This window comes from Aspergillus melleus (genome assembly GCF_016097325.1).
Source record: "Aspergillus melleus strain CBS 546.65 chromosome Unknown contig3, whole genome shotgun sequence".
NCBI lineage: Eukaryota > Fungi > Ascomycota > Eurotiomycetes > Eurotiales > Aspergillaceae > Aspergillus > Aspergillus melleus.
The window spans coordinates 426,932-444,227 of record NW_025763372.1 but is presented as its reverse complement, the minus strand read 5'-3'; the positions used below and the strand labels follow the sequence as shown (position 1 = coordinate 444,227).

Here is a 17,296-nt window from a genome sequence, read left to right as displayed (position 1 = left end):
CCGCGAAAATGGCTGTAGAAGAACTCACCTTCGTGGTTAGCGAACATGGAGGAGCGAGCGAAGGCGGATTGCCACCTTAGGCATCTGCCGAGAATACTGCCACGTGACTCCTCGGGAACATTTCCCTTTTAGTCACACCTTCGTTTCCACCGACCCTTTTGAACTCCCAAAGTCTTCTCCAAGCACAGCCAAAAATATCGCGACATTCTCCCGCGAGAGATGCGCTCTTACTCCGGCTGGTACGTGCACATTCCTTGCTGATCCCTGCTTTGAGTCAGGACGTCATAACTCACATATCGCAGTTTGACTTGCAAACGTAGGAAGTTGAAATGCGACGAGTCTAAGCCGGCTTGTTACAAGTGTGTTAAAGCGTCTCGGAGCTGTGTCTATGGCGAACAATCTATATTCCGGAGCCAGGAGGTTGACTCAACGCCAGATCGCAAAAGAAGATGTACTAGCGATCAGCGAGAGAAGCAGGTTGGCGAGAACAGGGAGCAAACTACCTGGGTAGATCTTCCGGGTGAATGTATGTTTCAACTCTAATAATTTTGATGTGGTTATGTCTGCTCACGTTGAATAGTCACGTTTGTTCAGGTCGAGGACCCCGGAGATATCGAGAGCTCAAGGGTCATAGAGGCCAGTGAGGCAACTGTGGATGATGAAGAAAGTGGCACAGGAAGGGCGATAGATGCTGGCGAAGGATATGGGGCTCCTGGATCCCGTCCAGCGTCGCATTGTGCTCCTGTTGCGACACCTTCCTTTCACCGTACAACGGCTAGTGGTCAACATACACCGCGGCCGAATGATTCGTCTATCTACTCTAGCAACCAGACAGAGTCTGACTCTTTCGAGAAAGTTCTTGTCGCATACCTCTTGCGCCATTTCAAGCAAGGCCCAGGCCAGTGGTAGGTATCAACGGTACTTAAGTTAAAACTAGAGCTGGAGCTAACGATAGTCAAGGATGGATCTTTTGGACACTACGTCGTACTTTTCATCCAAAGTGCCTGTCATCGCGGCATCAAAAGCTTTATTGAGATCCGCGGTTTGTGCCCTCTCTGCAAAGCATCTAATGCATGCCTGTCGAGTCATGAGCCAAGCTGGTGCGAACCACAGGTTCTTTCCCAGCTATATCGGCCTTCCTTCCTCTAATGAAGAGACATGGCGATATCACTCCGCAAGATACTACGACCAAGCCCTCGGACATCTCAAGGTAGCCGTGACATCAGAATCGTATTCTAACAATTTACCGGACAAGGAGGAAATGCTTGCGGCCGTCGCGATCCTCTGTACCTTCGAGCTTATGGACGCCCCTGGTAGCGCATGGAAAGCCCATCTGAGTGCTTTGCCGCTCTTCGATGATAGACCAACTTCTGTGTCAGGCCATTCTTCAGTCGTCATCCCCCAGACGGCTATAAAAGGTCCAATATTCTGGAGCCTGGCGAGGCAAGACTTGCTATGTGCCTGTGAGTCACGGAATTTTAATTGCAGATAAGCCCTCTGACTAATGGCCTAGTTATAAGCGAGACCGCAACCCGGCTGGACTTGAAAGATATGCGTCTTTGGCAGAACGCAGGATTGGCTACAGACGAGAATGGAGAGCTTCTACCCTACAGTCCACTAGACGTGATGGAGAGCCAGATTTCCTCCGCATTCGAGGAAGACATGAAGAGCAACGAGCTCACCTGGATTCTTGGTAAAATTGCCAACTTTCTCACTGCAGGGGACGCTTTGGTGCCGGGGATCAATGCGTTACCACCCTGCCAACGGCCTCTGATCGGGCTCAATCAGGAGCATCTTTTAGAACGATGGAACCTGCTGATGACCGACTTGGATCGATGGCACGATTCTCTTCCTGCATCCTTCCGTTCGACGGCTCGGACCCGAAGACTGGGCAGTGCAGCTCCAGGTCTTGGGCTGAGCTTTGACACGTTCGAGCAGATCTGGTTCGACGTGCCACTGTGCGCAGCAACGATCCAAAGCTATCATCAAGCCAAGATATTATTATTGGCCAACGAACCGCAAGAATCAACGGCGATTCGCTCAACCGTCTCAGCACGCCTGAGATCCTATCGCCATGCACTTCGAGAGGTCATCTATCATGCCCGGGAGGTCTGCGGTATCAGTCTTGCCAATCCGACAGATCCGTTCCGGGTCCATTCCGTCCAGGCCTTGTTCGTGGCAGGGCAGGTCTTCCAGGAGCGTCACGAGCAGGACGCGGTCCTTGAATTACTCTCTGGAATCGAAAGGGATCTTGGATGGACTACTAGATATCATATAGCGAAGTTGAAGGATGAGTGGGCGAGAGGGAGAGAAGGGAATCACGTTGACCGTGATACGCAGGGCTATGAGTCCAACTGGTTTATCTCCTAGCTGAGATTGCAGTGGAAGGCCTAATCATCAAGGTACTTGCACTCTTCCGACAGGGTCTTGAATTTTGAATTGCATGGAAGACGAAAGCTTCCGCTGCATTATGGGGGCATGGCAAGCCTTCTCAAGCAATTTCTGATTTCTTGTCCCGAAACAGGAAACAAGCCGAGAAGAATCAGTGTGGGTCTCGGGATCAGGCTGGATTTTGCTTTACTGGATCTGGCGTGCGTCCCGAGCCAGCTGAAGAAAACGCAGAACCTCTCGAATTCTTATCTCGGGATGCCTTCTCCAAACAAAGCAGCCGATGCAAAAGCTCTTCGGGCTAAAGGCTGGCGTGAGCTGTGAAATACATTCGGCTGCATTCTGTCCACCGACACGTGGCTGCGATAAGATTCTTAATTGGGGTTTTCACATTGGAAGAAGGTCTTCGGGACAATTTCTACTTACGGGAATAGACAAAGCACATCAGTCTTATCTCAAATTCGTCAATAGCCGTGTCTAGAACAGAGAGGCATTCACACTTCGAATCTCTGGATCTGCAACTTCTCACTGTCGTTGACCCACTTTGGCCGACTCGGCTCGACTGCCAATTTCGAGCCGAGATAGGGCTTCTCCACCGCTGGGGTTCCAACTTCCAAAGTAGGGGAAGAGTATGGAGATTGGAGGTAAACATCGCAAAGTGGAGTGGCTGTCCAGACTACTGCGCGGGATGAGTAAAAAAAGATCATGACCTGGTTTTTGGCACCTAATTGCTGAGTTGCGTGTGCGTGGGTAATGGTATTCCCACAGGACTAGAGGATGTGAAGAGATTTTCTACTTGGGCTGATCCTTTGGATCGGTGCTTTTAAAACTGCCATGTCCTGTCAGTTTCATTCTACGGAGTCTTTCACTTCTGGGACAGCATCCACGGCCAGCCGATTCTCTTATTACATCCTCCGATTGACCCCCGTGACCCGCGAACCCTAAATCCGACCGGCGTCATGCGCCTCATCCCGCCGAAGTACCTGCTGGGATGCATTCTATGCTCGGCAAATGGACTTCTTTTCGGGATGGACACCGGGATCATCGGCCCCGTGACGGACATGAAGTCCTTCAAGGCTGAGTTCGGCGGGAGTCAAAATTCTACGATCCACGGCCTCATCGTCTCGAGCATCCTGATCCCGGCTGCGCTCTCGTCGTTCTTTGCGGGCTACGTCGCCGACCATCTCGGTCGGCCCAAGGGCATCTGTATTGGCACATTCATCTTCGGCATCGGCGCGGCTCTCGAGGCCGGAGCTGTCCATCTGGCGATGTTCATCGTCGGTCGCATCGTCGAGGGCGTTGGAGAGGGTCTTTTCCTGGGAAATCTAGTCGTTCTGATCTGTGAAATCTCCCCTGTCAGAATGCGCGGTGCCCTCACGACGGGTCCTCAGCTGGCGACCACCATGGGACTGGTTCTAGGGTATTTCATCAGTTACGGGACCGCCAGTATTCAGTCGTCGTTGTCATGGCGCATGCCGTGGATTCTGTTATCGGCGTTTGCGATGGTTATCTGCGCCCTTTCTCTTATGTTTTTGCCGGAATCGCCCCAGTGGCTGGGTCTTCAGGGTCGCTACGCCGAGGCCGAAGAGGCCTGGGATTCTTTGGGTGTGACTCTTGAGGACCGCGAAAAGGTCGAGGGTCAAGTGCAGGTTCGGGAGACGGAGCCTGATTCTGACTTTGAGCCTGAGCCCGAGAAGGCCGCGCCCAGGACCGTCGAGAAGCTGCTGGATGTCTTTTCCAAGGATGTTCGCGGCCGCACGGCACTTGCCGTCTTCTTGATGGGAATGCAGCAATTGGCTGGTATCGATGGTGTCCTCTACGTATGTTCAAACCTCTTATCTCACATTCACTACCACCCGTGATTCCACATAGTCTCAAACCAGCAACCCTAACCAAATACCACAGTACGCCCCCCAACTCTTCCAACAAGCCGGTCTTGCCTCATCCGAAGCCAGCTTCCTCGCCTCCGGTGTCTCCGCCCTCCTCATCTTCGCCACCACCATCCCGGGCCTAATCTACGCCGACAAATGGGGCCGCCGAACCAGCATCCTCCTCGGCGGCATCGGCATGGGAATCCTTATGTTCATCATGGGCGGTCTCTACGCCGGCAACGCCGTGCATCCTGACACCGGCGCCGGCCGCTGGGTCGTCATCGTTTGCATCTACCTCTTCGCGGCCCTCTACTCCGCCACTTGGGGCATTACAGTCAAGGTATATGCCGCAGAGATCCAGCCCCAACGAACCCGTGCGTCCGCGACCACGTTAGCGCACTCGAGTAACTGGATATGTAACTTTACGGTGGCGTTGATCACGCCGATATTGCTCTCGAAGAGCAGTTTCGGAGCGTATATATTGTTCGGCGGGTGTTGTGTTATTACGGTGGTGGTTAGTTGGCCGGTTATGCATGAGACGAAGGGGAGGAGTTTTGGGGAGATTGAGAGGGCTTTTAAGGGAGGGGCTTTTTCTGCTGCTTCTTCTGGGTTTGGATCTGGGTTTGCTATGCGTGAGGATGGAGATGAGAGTGGGTTTTGGAGACGGGGTGGGAGTAGTGCTTAGTGCACGACTAATGGGGTTTGTGAAAAGGATAGGTCTTTTATGATGTGAATGTCTTGGGAAAAGTTATAGATGGGGTTTGGGTTTGATAGAGTATTTAGATTTAGAATGACTTATGAGTTTGATGATCATTGAATACAAAAGTTTTGTTTTGACCTCAAGGTTCTTGTTCAGTCTGTAGTTGAAGGGGAAGCTATTCACTTGCCTCTATTGTTGGATCTGTCATCCATTATCCAAAGATGGATACGATCAACAGGCCACGAAAAGAAATGATATTTACAAGGTCTTCCGCTGAAAGGACGGATCGGGCCTACATAAGTCCGATGATCTCTCATCTCTCTCACCGCAAGCTCAGCCTCCAGATTCTACACTTCATACCATCAATCTACCGACTATGGTTGCCACAGCATCGGATGATGTAGATGAGACTACGGCTCTTCTGGGCCCCAATCGGGCCCCTGAAGAGGAAAAACCTCTACCAAAGGCTCAGATCCTGCTACTCTGTTACGCACGGGCCATCGAGCCCTTGGCTTTCTTCTCCATCTTCCCTTATGTCAGCCAGATGATCCAGGACAACGGGGGCGTCAAAGACTCGGATGTCGGCTTCTACACTGGGATCATAGAGTCATTGTTCTCCCTGACTCAAGCCATCGTGATGATCTTCTGGGGCCGCGCGGCCGATCGCGTCGGCCGTAAGCCGGTCCTGGTCTTCTCCTTATTCGGCGTGACTATGGCGACGGGTCTGTTCGGACTGGCAAAAACTATCCCACAGATGGTCCTATTCAGGTGTCTTGCCGGTGTCTTTGCGGGGACTATCGTCACAATCCGCACGATGATAGCCGAGCACAGCACGAGCAAGACACAGGCCCGAGCGTTCAGTTGGTTCGCTTTCAGTGGGAACCTGGGCCTTTTCCTGGGCCCTTTGTTAGGTGGTAGTCTTGCCAATCCAGCAGGCCAGTATCCGGGTATCTTTAGGGACACTGGGTTCTTCGCTGACTACCCATACGCACTTTCAAGCCTGGTGGTAGCGCTGGTGGGGGCTACTGCTGCCTTGTCTAGTCTCTTCTTCGTCCAAGAGACCTTGAAAATGGAGCCCGCTGCATCGGGCTCCGACCGCGATGAGGGACTATCAACCTGGCAGCTTTTGAAAGCGCCTAATGTGGGGATAGTTCTCTACACATATGGACATATCATGGTCCTTGCCTTCGCGTTTACAGCCATTATACCTGTCTTTTGGTTCACGCCCGTGTACCTCGGGGGATACGGCTTCACTCCTCTACAGATCTCGGTACTGATGGGTCTGAACGGCGCCGCGCAAGCTACGTGGCTCCTCTTGGTCTTTCCCCCCTTGCAGAAGAGGATCGGGTCGAACGGCGTGATCCGTCTATGTGCCTATGCCTATCCATTCTTCTTCCTTGCCTGCCCAGCTGGTAACGCCCTTCTGCGACTGGGGACCGACGCATCTGTGAAGACCTTCTGGGTGTTCATGCCGATCGCGCTCGGCATCGGCTGTGGCGTCAGCATGAGCTTCACGGCCATCCAGCTCGTCTTGAACGACGTCTCTCCCTCGCCGAGAGTATTGGGGACGCTGAACGCCCTCGCCTTGACCGGGGTTAGCGGGCTGAGGGCGTTTTGCCCGGCCCTTTTCACCACGCTCTTCGCCTTGGGCGCGAGGACGCAACTCGCCGGGGGGTACGCCATCTGGATCCTGATGCTCTTGCTGGCTGTCGGGTTGTCGGTTGCTGCGAGATATCTACCGGAAATCAAGGAGCCTGATGAATCTTCTTGAGTTGTCTCGGTATAGACTAGATACCAAACCTTCCAGGCCAGGTTAGGTACAAATATGCAACACTATGCTAGAATTTTATTCTTTACTTAGTTCTGTTGATCCTTAGCACTATGTTCTAATAGAGAAATATCAACATACAATTTTTCACAGTAGATATCGATAATCAAAACTTAAGAGAATATCTATAATAAATCAGCACTATTTGGTAATCCGAGGACTTAATAATTCTTAAAATATCTATAACTGCTCTTATGGATATTTAAACTTGTATTATCTTTAGTAGAGAATGCCTACAAAAATTATCATTCGATTAGTATAGAGTGATAAGCACGATTCTTTCCTACTAGCGAAATAGCATTGGCGAGGCGGCCGCTCAATACAAATGGGACATGGACAGGTCAACCTCCCCCGTATCTGCGGGGTGTTCGAGTCTAGGTCTATAGTTTGGGAAAGCTGTCAAGTCTACAGAGATACTTAATCCTGCCATACGCTGTATGTACAAAGCAGAATTCGGACTATTCCTCATTTTGTGGCTTTGTAAGTAGTTGGTTCACATTAGGGGGTTGAAGTTACTGGTTATCCATAACTTAAGGTATTTGCTCCATATATAATCATCTCGTTTCAAGCTTAGATATAACATCGTATAAAGTTACCGCGTAGAGCTGAATATGTTCATATCTCCCCAGAGTAGCCGTCGCTATGAAAGTAAATGATAGTTACATCTCTGTCCGTGACAAAGTGGACCGAATAAGTAATCCTGGACACTCACTAAAGATTCATGTAATCTCATTTATCCTAACACCCGTCGCTTCTCAAAGATTTACAAGGACGCTTTGTGAACCACCTGCACATTCCCCGTAACAACGGTCTTTATCTGGAGATAATCTTCAATCCCATATTTGCTTCCCTCGCGACCAATTCCCGAATGTTTGATACCCCCGAACCTGTTCAGATGATTAGGTCTTGTCTAGCGATAATAACGAGCGGGAAAGCTTACGGGCTTGCAGCGTCAGAAACGACGCCGGTGTTGACAGCCACCATGCCAAATTGCAAAAGCTCCGAAACGCGGTTGGCTCGAGTGATGTCGTCGGTGAAGATGTATGATGCTAATCCCACGTCGCAGTTGTTGGCAGTAGCGACGACCTCGTCTTCTGTGTCGAAGGAGAATATGGGTGCTACAGGGCCGAAGATCTCTTCGTTCGCTACCGACATGGCCGTGGTGACGTTTGTGAGGATGGTGGGCTCGAAGAAGTTGGGGCCTGTGTTTGGAGATGGGGTGTTAGTTTGAATGCTAGTACAGCTATTTGATAACCAGCACATTCTCTTCCTGTTATCTTAGGGATATACGGACCTAGGCGAGGGATCTTATTGCCGCCAATCTCGACCTTCGCGCCGAGACTGACAGCTTCGTTTACTAGACCGGCGACTCTATCGGCTGCCGCCGATGTAATTAGGGGACCATGGGTGGTCTTCTCATCCAGTCCACTGCCAACATGGAATCGACCGACAGCCTCTTTGAGACGTCGAATGAACTCCGGATAAACGCGCTTCTGAACAAATATTCGGTTGGAACAGACACATGTCTGCCCCGACGACTTAAACTTGCTTCCGATGGCCGCATCCACGGCCAAGCCGAGGTCGGCATCCTCGAACACGATAAACGGTGCGTTACCACCAAGCTCCAGGCTCAGTTTCTTCAAGGAACAGCTAGATTGCTGCATCAAAAGCTTCCCGACGCGCGTCGAACCCGTGAAGGAGATTTTGCGAACCACGTTGGACGAGCACAGAGCCTCGCCAATCTCCGGGGTGTTGTCGAGCGCGGTAACGCTGTTGATCACGCCCGCCGGGATTCCGGCTCGCTCGCCCAGCTTGAGCAAGGCGTTGGCTGTGAAAGGTGTTTCGCCTGCCGTTTTCACGACGACCGTGCAGCCAGCGGCCAATGCGGGACCGAGCTTTCTTGTGATCATAGCTGCAGGGAAGTTCCATCTATGGTTGGCAGAGACAACGGATGAGCTTAGATATCGAAGACAGTAACCTCGACTGGGCGATTCAACTCACGGAGTAATAAGACCGCACACCCCAATGGGCTCTTTCAGAACGGAGACGCGAAAACTGGGTTGGCTATGGGGAATAACGTCACCGTAGATCCGCGCGGCCTCTTCAGAGAACCACTCGAGAAAGCTGGCGGCAAAGAGAACCTCGCCCGCCGCGTCGGGTTTGGCCTTTCCGTTCTCCAGCGTGATGAGCTTGGCCAGGTCTTCTTGGTTCTCGAGAATCAACTCATACCACCGACGTAGGATGCGGCCCCGGTTGCGACCAGCCCGAGAGCGCCATGCAGGTAGGGCCGCTGCCGCAGAATCAATCGCGTTTTGTGCATCCTTCGAGTCTGACTCGGGGCAAGATCCTAGAATGCTTCCATTTGCAGGGTCGGTGACATCGAACCGCCTCCGAGACTCGGCTTCCACCCACTTTCCGTCGATGTAGTTTTGGCCGACCAGCAGGGATGGATCCTTGAGGCGGATGTTAAATGCGGCCATTTTCGAACTGATTCCGTGGAAAGTTATGATAGGATGTGTTCTTTTCAAGAACCAAGTACGGGAAGACTAGATTTGACGGTCATTTATCTAATGGCAGGCAAGTGATCGTCGGCATTGAGGCCGATCTCGAGGAACAGTCAGGCCGTAAAGTAGGGCAAGGCAAGTCACGGCGGCGGCGTCGGTGGGGCTTTCAAAGAAGGAAAGTGATGGAGAAACTCACCCCAATCATTCTCCCTCGAACAACGCACCCCTTGGCTCCAGATCCCTTATCGCAAGACGAACGGGCAGGTATTAGCAGCCCTGCACGAACAGCAAGATGGGGTTTATCCTCTTCAAGTCTTGCATGCTTTCTCCGCCATATATAGCCCATTACATGGTTCACTGACCTCCGTGGGTTTCCTCTTCTTCACCCTCCTCCACTCACAAAATGCCCAAGTCTGTTGACACCGTTGATCTTTCTAACACCGCCAGCGCCTACTATGCGCCCGCGACAATTGCCCCTGCTGGCAGGTTAATTCACGTCGCCGGTCAGCCCGGAAGTACAAAAGACGGTGCAGTGCCTGCCGATTATGAGTCGCAAATTCATCTGGCTTTGCTGAACTTGCGCAAGATCATCATCGCGGCGGGATCTTCCATTGAAAATATCGTCAAGCTCAACCTATACATCGTCAATTACGACGCGGCCAACCGCAAGCATACCCGTCACATCCAACGATTCCTTGCCGGACACCGACCGGCTATAACCCTGATCCCCACCCCCAAACTTGCCGTACCCTCGTGGCTTTTTGAGATCGATGCCGTAATCGCCCTACCAGAGGCGTCGGTACCTCCCTCCCTCCCGACGGTCAATGAGACGACCGACGTCATCATCATCGGAGCTGGTCTTGCCGGTCTTTCGGCCGCTCAAGATGTCTTGCGCGCAGGCCTGTCATGCGTCATTCTGGAGGCGCGCGATCGGGTTGGTGGCAAGACGTGGAGTACGCCACTTCCAGATGGCAAGGGAGTCATCGATCTGGGTGCCGCCTGGATCAACGACACCAACCAGAGCAAGATTTATGCCCTGGCACAACGATACGGGGTGGAGCTGATTGAACAGAACACTCAAGGCAACGCGGCTTTGGAAGACGCCGATGGCAACTGCTCCCCCTTCGCTTACGGAGAGCTTCCCAACGTGAGACCGTTCTTCATCCCCTCAACTGATGCATACAGGACAGTAGCTAATTCATGTCTGTTCTAGTTTGATAAAGCCACCCAAGCGCATCTGGCAGGGATCCGGGATATGTGCGAAGCTGATTGCCAGGCCCTGGACACATGGCGACCGAAAGACACCAGCCTGGATTCTCTCACATTCGAGGCCTACTTGCGCTCCCGGGGAGCTAGCGAAGCGGCCCTCTCTACCGCGACGGTTTGGACTCGGGCTATGCTGGGCCAGGATCCCAAAGACATCTCAGCTCTGTACTTCCTGAATTACTGCAAATCCGGGGGTGGTCTCTTGCAGATGCGGTCGGATCGTAAGCACGGTGGCCAATATCTGCGCGTTCGCCAGGGCACCCAGGCTTTCTCTTTGGGACTAGCATCTTCACTCCCAGAAGGTACTGTCCGACTCTCTAGCCCCGTTCAATCGGTCATCCAAACTGCAGACCGGGCAGTTAAGGTGCAAGCGGGAGGGGCTGTCTATGCCGGCCGCAAGGTCATCATCACGGTGCCTAGTCCGGCTATGAAGACCATTTCCTTCTACCCCAAACTGCCTGACGCGAAGCGAGCGTGGATCGAGTCCACCACCTACGGGTACTATACCAAGGCCATGATGGAGTTTCGCTCGCCCTTCTGGGTCAAAGCTGGCTTCTGCGGCCTCGCACAATCATTCATTGGCCCCGCCAGCGTTGTTCGCGATAGCTGCAGCCCCGAAGATCGCAAGTATGTTTTGACGTGCTTCATGTCGGGTGATCCCGGCCGAGCGTGGGCTGCGCTACCCACCAAGGAGCGAGAGCAGAGTCTGTTGCAACAACTGACCAAGCTTTTTGGCGTCTCTAATCTCGACTCTGAGTTTATGCAGATGACCACGTACGAATGGGTGAATGACGAGTGGGCCGGCTGGGGCTGTCCATGCACTGCTCTGACCCCTGGCGTCCTGGACACCCTGGGCCCCGACGCACTGCGAGAGAGCTCGGGCAATCTGCACTTTGCAGGCACTGAGACGGCTGGAGAGTGGAAGGGTTATATGGAGGGCGCTGTTCGTAGCGGGGAGCGAGCTGCCGCCGAGGTGGTCAAGAGCTTGAATGTTGGTATTACCTCGCGACTGTGAGTATATACACACATGGAACTGCGGAGATTCTATTATTCGTAAAAGCGTTTCACAAGTCCACTGCCGTAGAATTTTGACCAACCTGAAAGCCAACTCCCAAGTACAGTAAGATGATGTGTGAGGTGTAGAGGATGGCTATCGGGATGGTCAAGAAGATGGTTATAGAAGAAGAAGCCTTCCTCGAGAGGGCCAATGGCTGATTGCCTTAGGCATAGGGTAAGATGACCCGCCAGAACGGATCGTCAATTCCTGGATGCGTTTCAGCTGTCCGTCGAAAGCGAGCTGGCGAAGGAAACTGCCAAACTTCATGCGCATGGACTGGCATTAGAGGAGTGGAGGTTATCAATGCTTGTCTCCGTACTGCCTCGGGAAATGCATTCAGGTCTGTTGTTATCTCGCGGTTCTAAACAGACGATCTCTAAATATCTCTCATTATTTTCTCCCACCACCAACGGCCCTCAAGTGACCACACAAGTGACCGCTAGCTGCGCGCCACCATCCAATTAGTGCAGCTAACTTGCTTAAAAAGCTCAAGACACAGCTCGATCAGGACCTGGATCATAATTGCACTCTAATCGGGCCTTGTGGGTCCTCCGGCGCACCATTCAAGTTTACATGTGCCACCTTTGGTGCATACCGATTTTGGCTGATAATTTTGTATGAAAGGGCGCGGTCGGTGCAGCAACAAAAATGCACTTTAACCTTATCCATGTCCAACCGTTTCGGTGATTTATCACTCATTGCTAATTTGCCCTACGAAAGTAAATGATTTGAGTGTTACAGTATGACCGCATCCCGTGTAGGCCTCCTTCAGCGCCCAGGCCGGATTCTTTATGCCCCCCGAAGGCAGCCGTGGGGTGCTGTTCAGCATGGCTGTTAATCCAAATGTTTCCTGCCTCCAAATTACATGCTATCCGGCGGGCACGATCTAAATCTTTCGTCCAGACAGAGGCTCCAAGTCCATATTTGGTGTCGTTCGCCCTCCTGATAACCTCCTCTTCGGATGCCCATTGGAGTAGTGGTAGGATAGGACCTGTCTATGCTCAGCATTTCCAGTAATGAGCATCAGCGACAAGAGGTCTTACCAAATGGCTCTTCCACCACTATCCTAGAATCATCTGGTGGATTGTCAACCACGGTTGGCTGCACAAAATAGCCATCCCTAGAGAGGTTTTCAAAATTTGCCGTCGCCTGTCCTGTGAGCACTTTATGGCCCTGCTGCTCAATGTCCGCCAGCAAGTTCTGGATAAAACAATATTGCATCTCATTTTGGACAGGTCCAATTGAGACATCATCTAACAGACCGTCGCCCACTTTCAAGGAGTTAGTTGCAGCAACAAAAGCCTCGGCGAACTGCCTGTAAATGGAATTGTGAATATAAACACGCTTAACGCCTGTACACATCTATGGGAAAGTATGTATCAGTATAATGCATTTAGGTTTTGGCGTAAGCCTTACCTGGCTTGAATTTCTCCAGGCCGCTTGGGCAATCTACCAAACAGTCAGATTCCGCAGCACTAAACGCATCGTTTTTCTCTACTTACCGCAGTAGCTACAGGTAAAATCTCTATATCTTCACACACTATCGCAGGGTCATTTCCCCCTCTAAGTGACCAGTTAACTTCACTGATGAACACAAGAATAGTTTGGGTCAACCTCACAATTCCAGGGTAACCCGCTTCAAGGTTCGGCTGCAGGTCTCCATAACCTTCTTCCCTGTGGTGGTTGAACCAGTAAAACTGACCATGCCAATGCCAGGATGCTCAGTAAGCCATGGTCCAAGGCTTTCATCACCACTGAGGCCTTGAACGACACCAGGAGGCAAGAAGTACTGTGCGAGCTCACAGACTTTGAGACCGCAATATGGCGTAAATGGACTGTCAATCTACCGTTTAGGACTGTATATTCTCATTTGAGCTTGATCCAGGACTTTACTGACGAAGGCTTTATAATAGAGGTGTTTCCGGTGAGCAAGGCGAGGGTAAGCTTGGAACAAGCCAACTTGAGCGGAACTGAAATGCATCCCTTAATTAGCGAAATGGCCCAATTCCAGGTGGCATATTCCTGGCCTAGGTTTTTTAAATGGTCTTACAATTCCACGGCACAATTCCAACCGTGACACCAACGGGGGTTGACTGTGTCAACACATAGCCGTCGTCGGTCTGATCCACAACTTCATGAGGTAGCGAGACTGCCACATGTGCCTTCATAAATCTTGTTGAAGAGTCCACTTCCCGAAAGGACTGTGAGAGAGGCTTTCCTTGCTCTCGTGTCAGCATATTTGCAAACTCCGTTCTGTGGGCTTGTAGCGCGTCGGCCAAGGAAACAATGGCCCTGCGACGATATGTGATTGAGGTTTTGGACCAATTGATAAATGCCTGATGTGCAGCTGCAACAGCACGATCAATATCGTTCGGCGATGAGACTGGTACTTCAGGGTTCTGCATCAGACTCGACGGGTTTACGGCCCGCCGAGATGTCTCGGTAGTGCATAGTTCCCCATCTATCACATTATAGAAGTTGACAAAATCAAATCGGCGGGGTGAGTTACGTAGCATCCTGGGGGCGAGACGAGCCAAAGCTACGCGAGAAGTGAAGCTTTTAGCGTTTCGCTAAGAATAAATTAGGACAGCAAGATTGCATACCAAGATCGAGATATATTCCAGTCCAAAAAGGTCGTGGTCTAGTATCGGCAAGATATACTGTAATGTTCTTCTTAACTGGTGCTTTCCATCCCACATCTCTTTTATTACAACACTCCGGCAAAGGGAGGCTGTAAGGAGTCGCGATGCATCAGATTGGGTGACGTGGCAGGATACGTGGACTCGTTTCATTCAAAAAGAAAAGAAAAAAGCTGAATACGCTGATTGGGCTTCATACAGTCTGTTTCAGTATATCTAGGAGGATACCACCAGATGACCACCCGGTTCACCAAGTAATGAGCCGGGCAAAGGAAGCAGCTCTTACATCGGTAGCGGGGCCCGCTTTCTCCCAGCCGAAACACTGCGAACCATGAACCTTGGGCGGCTGCAGGCCTTAGAAATAAATAATTGACCCCAAACCACTTGCGCCATGGCGGAGCCAGCCCTTACAGAAATCGAGATTGAGCCTGATCAAGAGAAAGCGCAGGCCAACGCACTGATGCAGCAAGTCACAACAAGTATCACAGGTTTCTCAGACGCTTCAGGAAAAGAGAGTCAACTAGGGGCCGCTGCAGTAGCTCTTGACCACAACCGGCAGATAACGGGGTTTCAACAAATCAGTATTGGTTTAATGGAACACTGGTCGGTTTATGCGGTCGAGCTCGTGGCAATCTATAATGCAATCGGGCTGGTCTTTTAACTAGCGCGGAAGAAGTATGCTCAGCCATCACGGCGCTGTTCTGCTATTCTCCTGCCCTACACGGTGGCTTTGAACACGCTAATATAGCCTTGTCCAAGGGAAACCTTCCAGAACCGTCCAGTCTTCACGGTCCACGATAATGTACTACTCTGTTGGTAAGACACCAACATCCCCCTCTAGTGATCTGGAGGTGGTTACGTCCCAGAGCAATTCACGGGATTGTGTACATCGTATAAATTTGTCAGATGGCCCTTATTGGTTTCGTCTGGAGCCTAATCAGCCCCGCGTCGAGTGAGCCAATTTGACTAACGCCGAATATTAGCATTATTTATGGAAGTGCAAAATTCAAACTTACTTGGTTCGTAGTTAGAAGGGCATATAATGAAAATGCCATACGGATCTGACCCCACAGCGCCACCACAGGTAACCGTCGTAAGGACACTGAATGGCGTGAAAGATACCAGAGGCTGTATGTAAGTTCCAACACCGCACTGAATGACAGATAGTGCAATATTATATTTGAATTTGCTGGTATGTGCATGTCGTTGAGCACACCGAAAAAAAGCTGGTAAACAACAATCGAAAGCATCGTCAAAAAGTCAGGGAACATGAGGTAATCTTCCACCTGAATTGAAAATACAAGAGACTTGACGCAATGCCAACGGTTCGACGCTGGCCTGGTGGAGATAATCACACCAAGGTCTCTTAAACCGAGTCTTACACGGTTTCGTGACCACCGAAGAATCTGATACATGTGAAGGGAGCCAGACTTCTGCCGGGAAAAGATGGCAAACCTATCATCAGATATAAAGCGAGTTTTCCACCCGGTTCTATACAGCCAGGAGGTGATGGCGACATCATCGCCAGACCTTAGAAGGTATTTCCCCCTCCAATGATCCTCCAAAAAGTATTTGATGAATGCCGGATCTTTCAAGATTCGTGCCCGATATGCTGATGTTCGCCCAGAACAAACGAGCACCTGGCCATCACAGAAGTGCGCCATCGCAGCGTTGGTCACACTCCGACGATCCTGTCGAACAGCTGCAATAAGGTCGTATAACGTGCCCCCTTCAACGAGTTGCGATCCCTTATGTTTTCCCTTTATAGGCGTCACACCACCCACTATCAAGTCCTCAGAAAGGCCTCGAAGCAGGCCATCAAGTGTGTCCGGAAGCCAGGTGATATCATCATCCACCAGAGCCAATATGGATGTTCCGGTCCTTTTTATCCCTTCCACCAGGGCCGGTCGCTTCCCTGTAATATCAATGGCGTATACTGACACCCGAGAATCATCAATTTCCTGCAATACGTATCTCACTCGATCAAGCCAGACTGGAGTTGTCACAATGATGATCTCGTAAGGATTGCATCGTAGCCAGGACTGCACAGAAAGAATGAACTCGGGTGCAGGATCCACTGTTGGACAGACAACCGTGACATCCGAGCTTGACTTTGTTACGGTTTCTTGCTTTGGAGTAGGTCGGTGCCGATGAAACCCATAATACAGAACCAGGGCGGAAAGGATTCGGATAACACGACCTGCACTGCCTTCATGTTAATACAACTCTCCAAGACGGGTAAGAATAGATGTGGGCCTCCAACATTGCGATATGGTAAAGAGATTGTAGAATTCTGGGTAGAATCATATTATCTCTGACCGTAGCTAACAGGGCAATTTGTCTTTAGCCAAAAAGATGTGATTTAAAGTTAACAAAGATAGCAAATTCATGGAGCAATTCTGAATGCAACAACCTTGCTGGCGCAAGACACGACTTTTCTGTTATCCTAGCGGTGAGTGATGTGATTGAACAGCCGTGCTGGCTTGGCCCACACCGCTTTTTGACTTATATGGAGTTTGTCATACAGATTGAACGCAAGGTACCAGATTGAACGCAAGGTATGCGTTGCACTGTGGGCCCTGCAAACTACAATGCAACAGGCGGAGTATGATCAAAGCAATTAAGAGGCACGTTGGTTGACAGATCTTTACTATATTTGTCAAGCCCGTCTCATCGAGCTGAGACAAAAATGCCAGGTGTATTATCTGTAGACCGACTTTTCACAGACTACAGACCATCAGTCAACAATTCGGGGACGACCTGCGAGTGGAATATAGATCTACTTGAGATGCTCCTAGTGCTCCTAGAGCTCCTACCTAGATTGTGCCCCACGATCTTCTCCTATTCTAACCCAGATCTGATCCTTTGGTATAACATTACGGGGGTTACATCCAGCTCAGTCGGAAGAAAATGCTCCAGGAGAAAATGGTGGAAAGCTCCACCACGTTCCATCCTGTCAGCACACTCAACAAACATGAGCATCCAAGTGATATATGCTTCATAGGTGCTGGGTATGTGGGTAAGTAACATCACCTCTTTCAAA

General features: G+C 50.9%; 5 protein-coding genes across 5 annotated transcripts; 4 read left to right on the top strand and 1 right to left on the bottom strand.

Annotated features, from left to right (window-relative positions):
* Window positions 1-219: 219 nt before the first annotated feature.
* On the top strand, window positions 220-2,370 carry LDX57_005156 (Zn(II)2Cys6 transcription factor; the record flags this gene model as incomplete). Its single annotated transcript, XM_046086834.1, has 5 exons — window positions 220-239; window positions 303-526; window positions 581-905; window positions 961-1,463; window positions 1,514-2,370. 5 exons carry the CDS (start codon window positions 220-222, stop codon window positions 2,368-2,370), a joined length of 1,929 nt encoding a protein of 642 aa, XP_045942800.1.
* Window positions 2,371-3,347: 977 nt separating this feature from the next.
* On the top strand, window positions 3,348-4,944 carry LDX57_005155 (putative MFS sugar transporter; the record flags this gene model as incomplete). Its single annotated transcript, XM_046086833.1, has 2 exons — window positions 3,348-4,208; window positions 4,294-4,944. The coding sequence occupies 2 exons, from the start codon at window positions 3,348-3,350 to the stop codon at window positions 4,942-4,944; spliced, it is 1,512 nt and encodes a 503-aa protein (XP_045942799.1).
* A 391-nt stretch (window positions 4,945-5,335) lies between these two features.
* Window positions 5,336-6,730, top strand: LDX57_005154 (uncharacterized protein; the record flags this gene model as incomplete). Its single annotated transcript, XM_046086832.1, has 1 exon — window positions 5,336-6,730. One exon carries the CDS (start codon window positions 5,336-5,338, stop codon window positions 6,728-6,730), a length of 1,395 nt encoding a protein of 464 aa, XP_045942798.1.
* Window positions 6,731-7,550: 820 nt separating this feature from the next.
* LDX57_005153 (NAD-dependent succinate-semialdehyde dehydrogenase) lies at window positions 7,551-9,267 on the bottom strand (the record flags this gene model as incomplete). The annotated part of the gene is made up of 4 exons (XM_046086831.1): window positions 7,551-7,674; window positions 7,728-7,989; window positions 8,082-8,716; window positions 8,789-9,267. The coding sequence occupies 4 exons, from the start codon at window positions 9,265-9,267 to the stop codon at window positions 7,551-7,553; spliced, it is 1,500 nt and encodes a 499-aa protein (XP_045942797.1).
* A 427-nt stretch (window positions 9,268-9,694) lies between these two features.
* LDX57_005152 (putative flavin-containing amine oxidase) lies at window positions 9,695-11,572 on the top strand (the record flags this gene model as incomplete). Its single annotated transcript, XM_046086830.1, has 2 exons — window positions 9,695-10,438; window positions 10,505-11,572. The coding sequence occupies 2 exons, from the start codon at window positions 9,695-9,697 to the stop codon at window positions 11,570-11,572; spliced, it is 1,812 nt and encodes a 603-aa protein (XP_045942796.1).
* Between the last annotated feature and the right edge of the window lie 5,724 nt (window positions 11,573-17,296).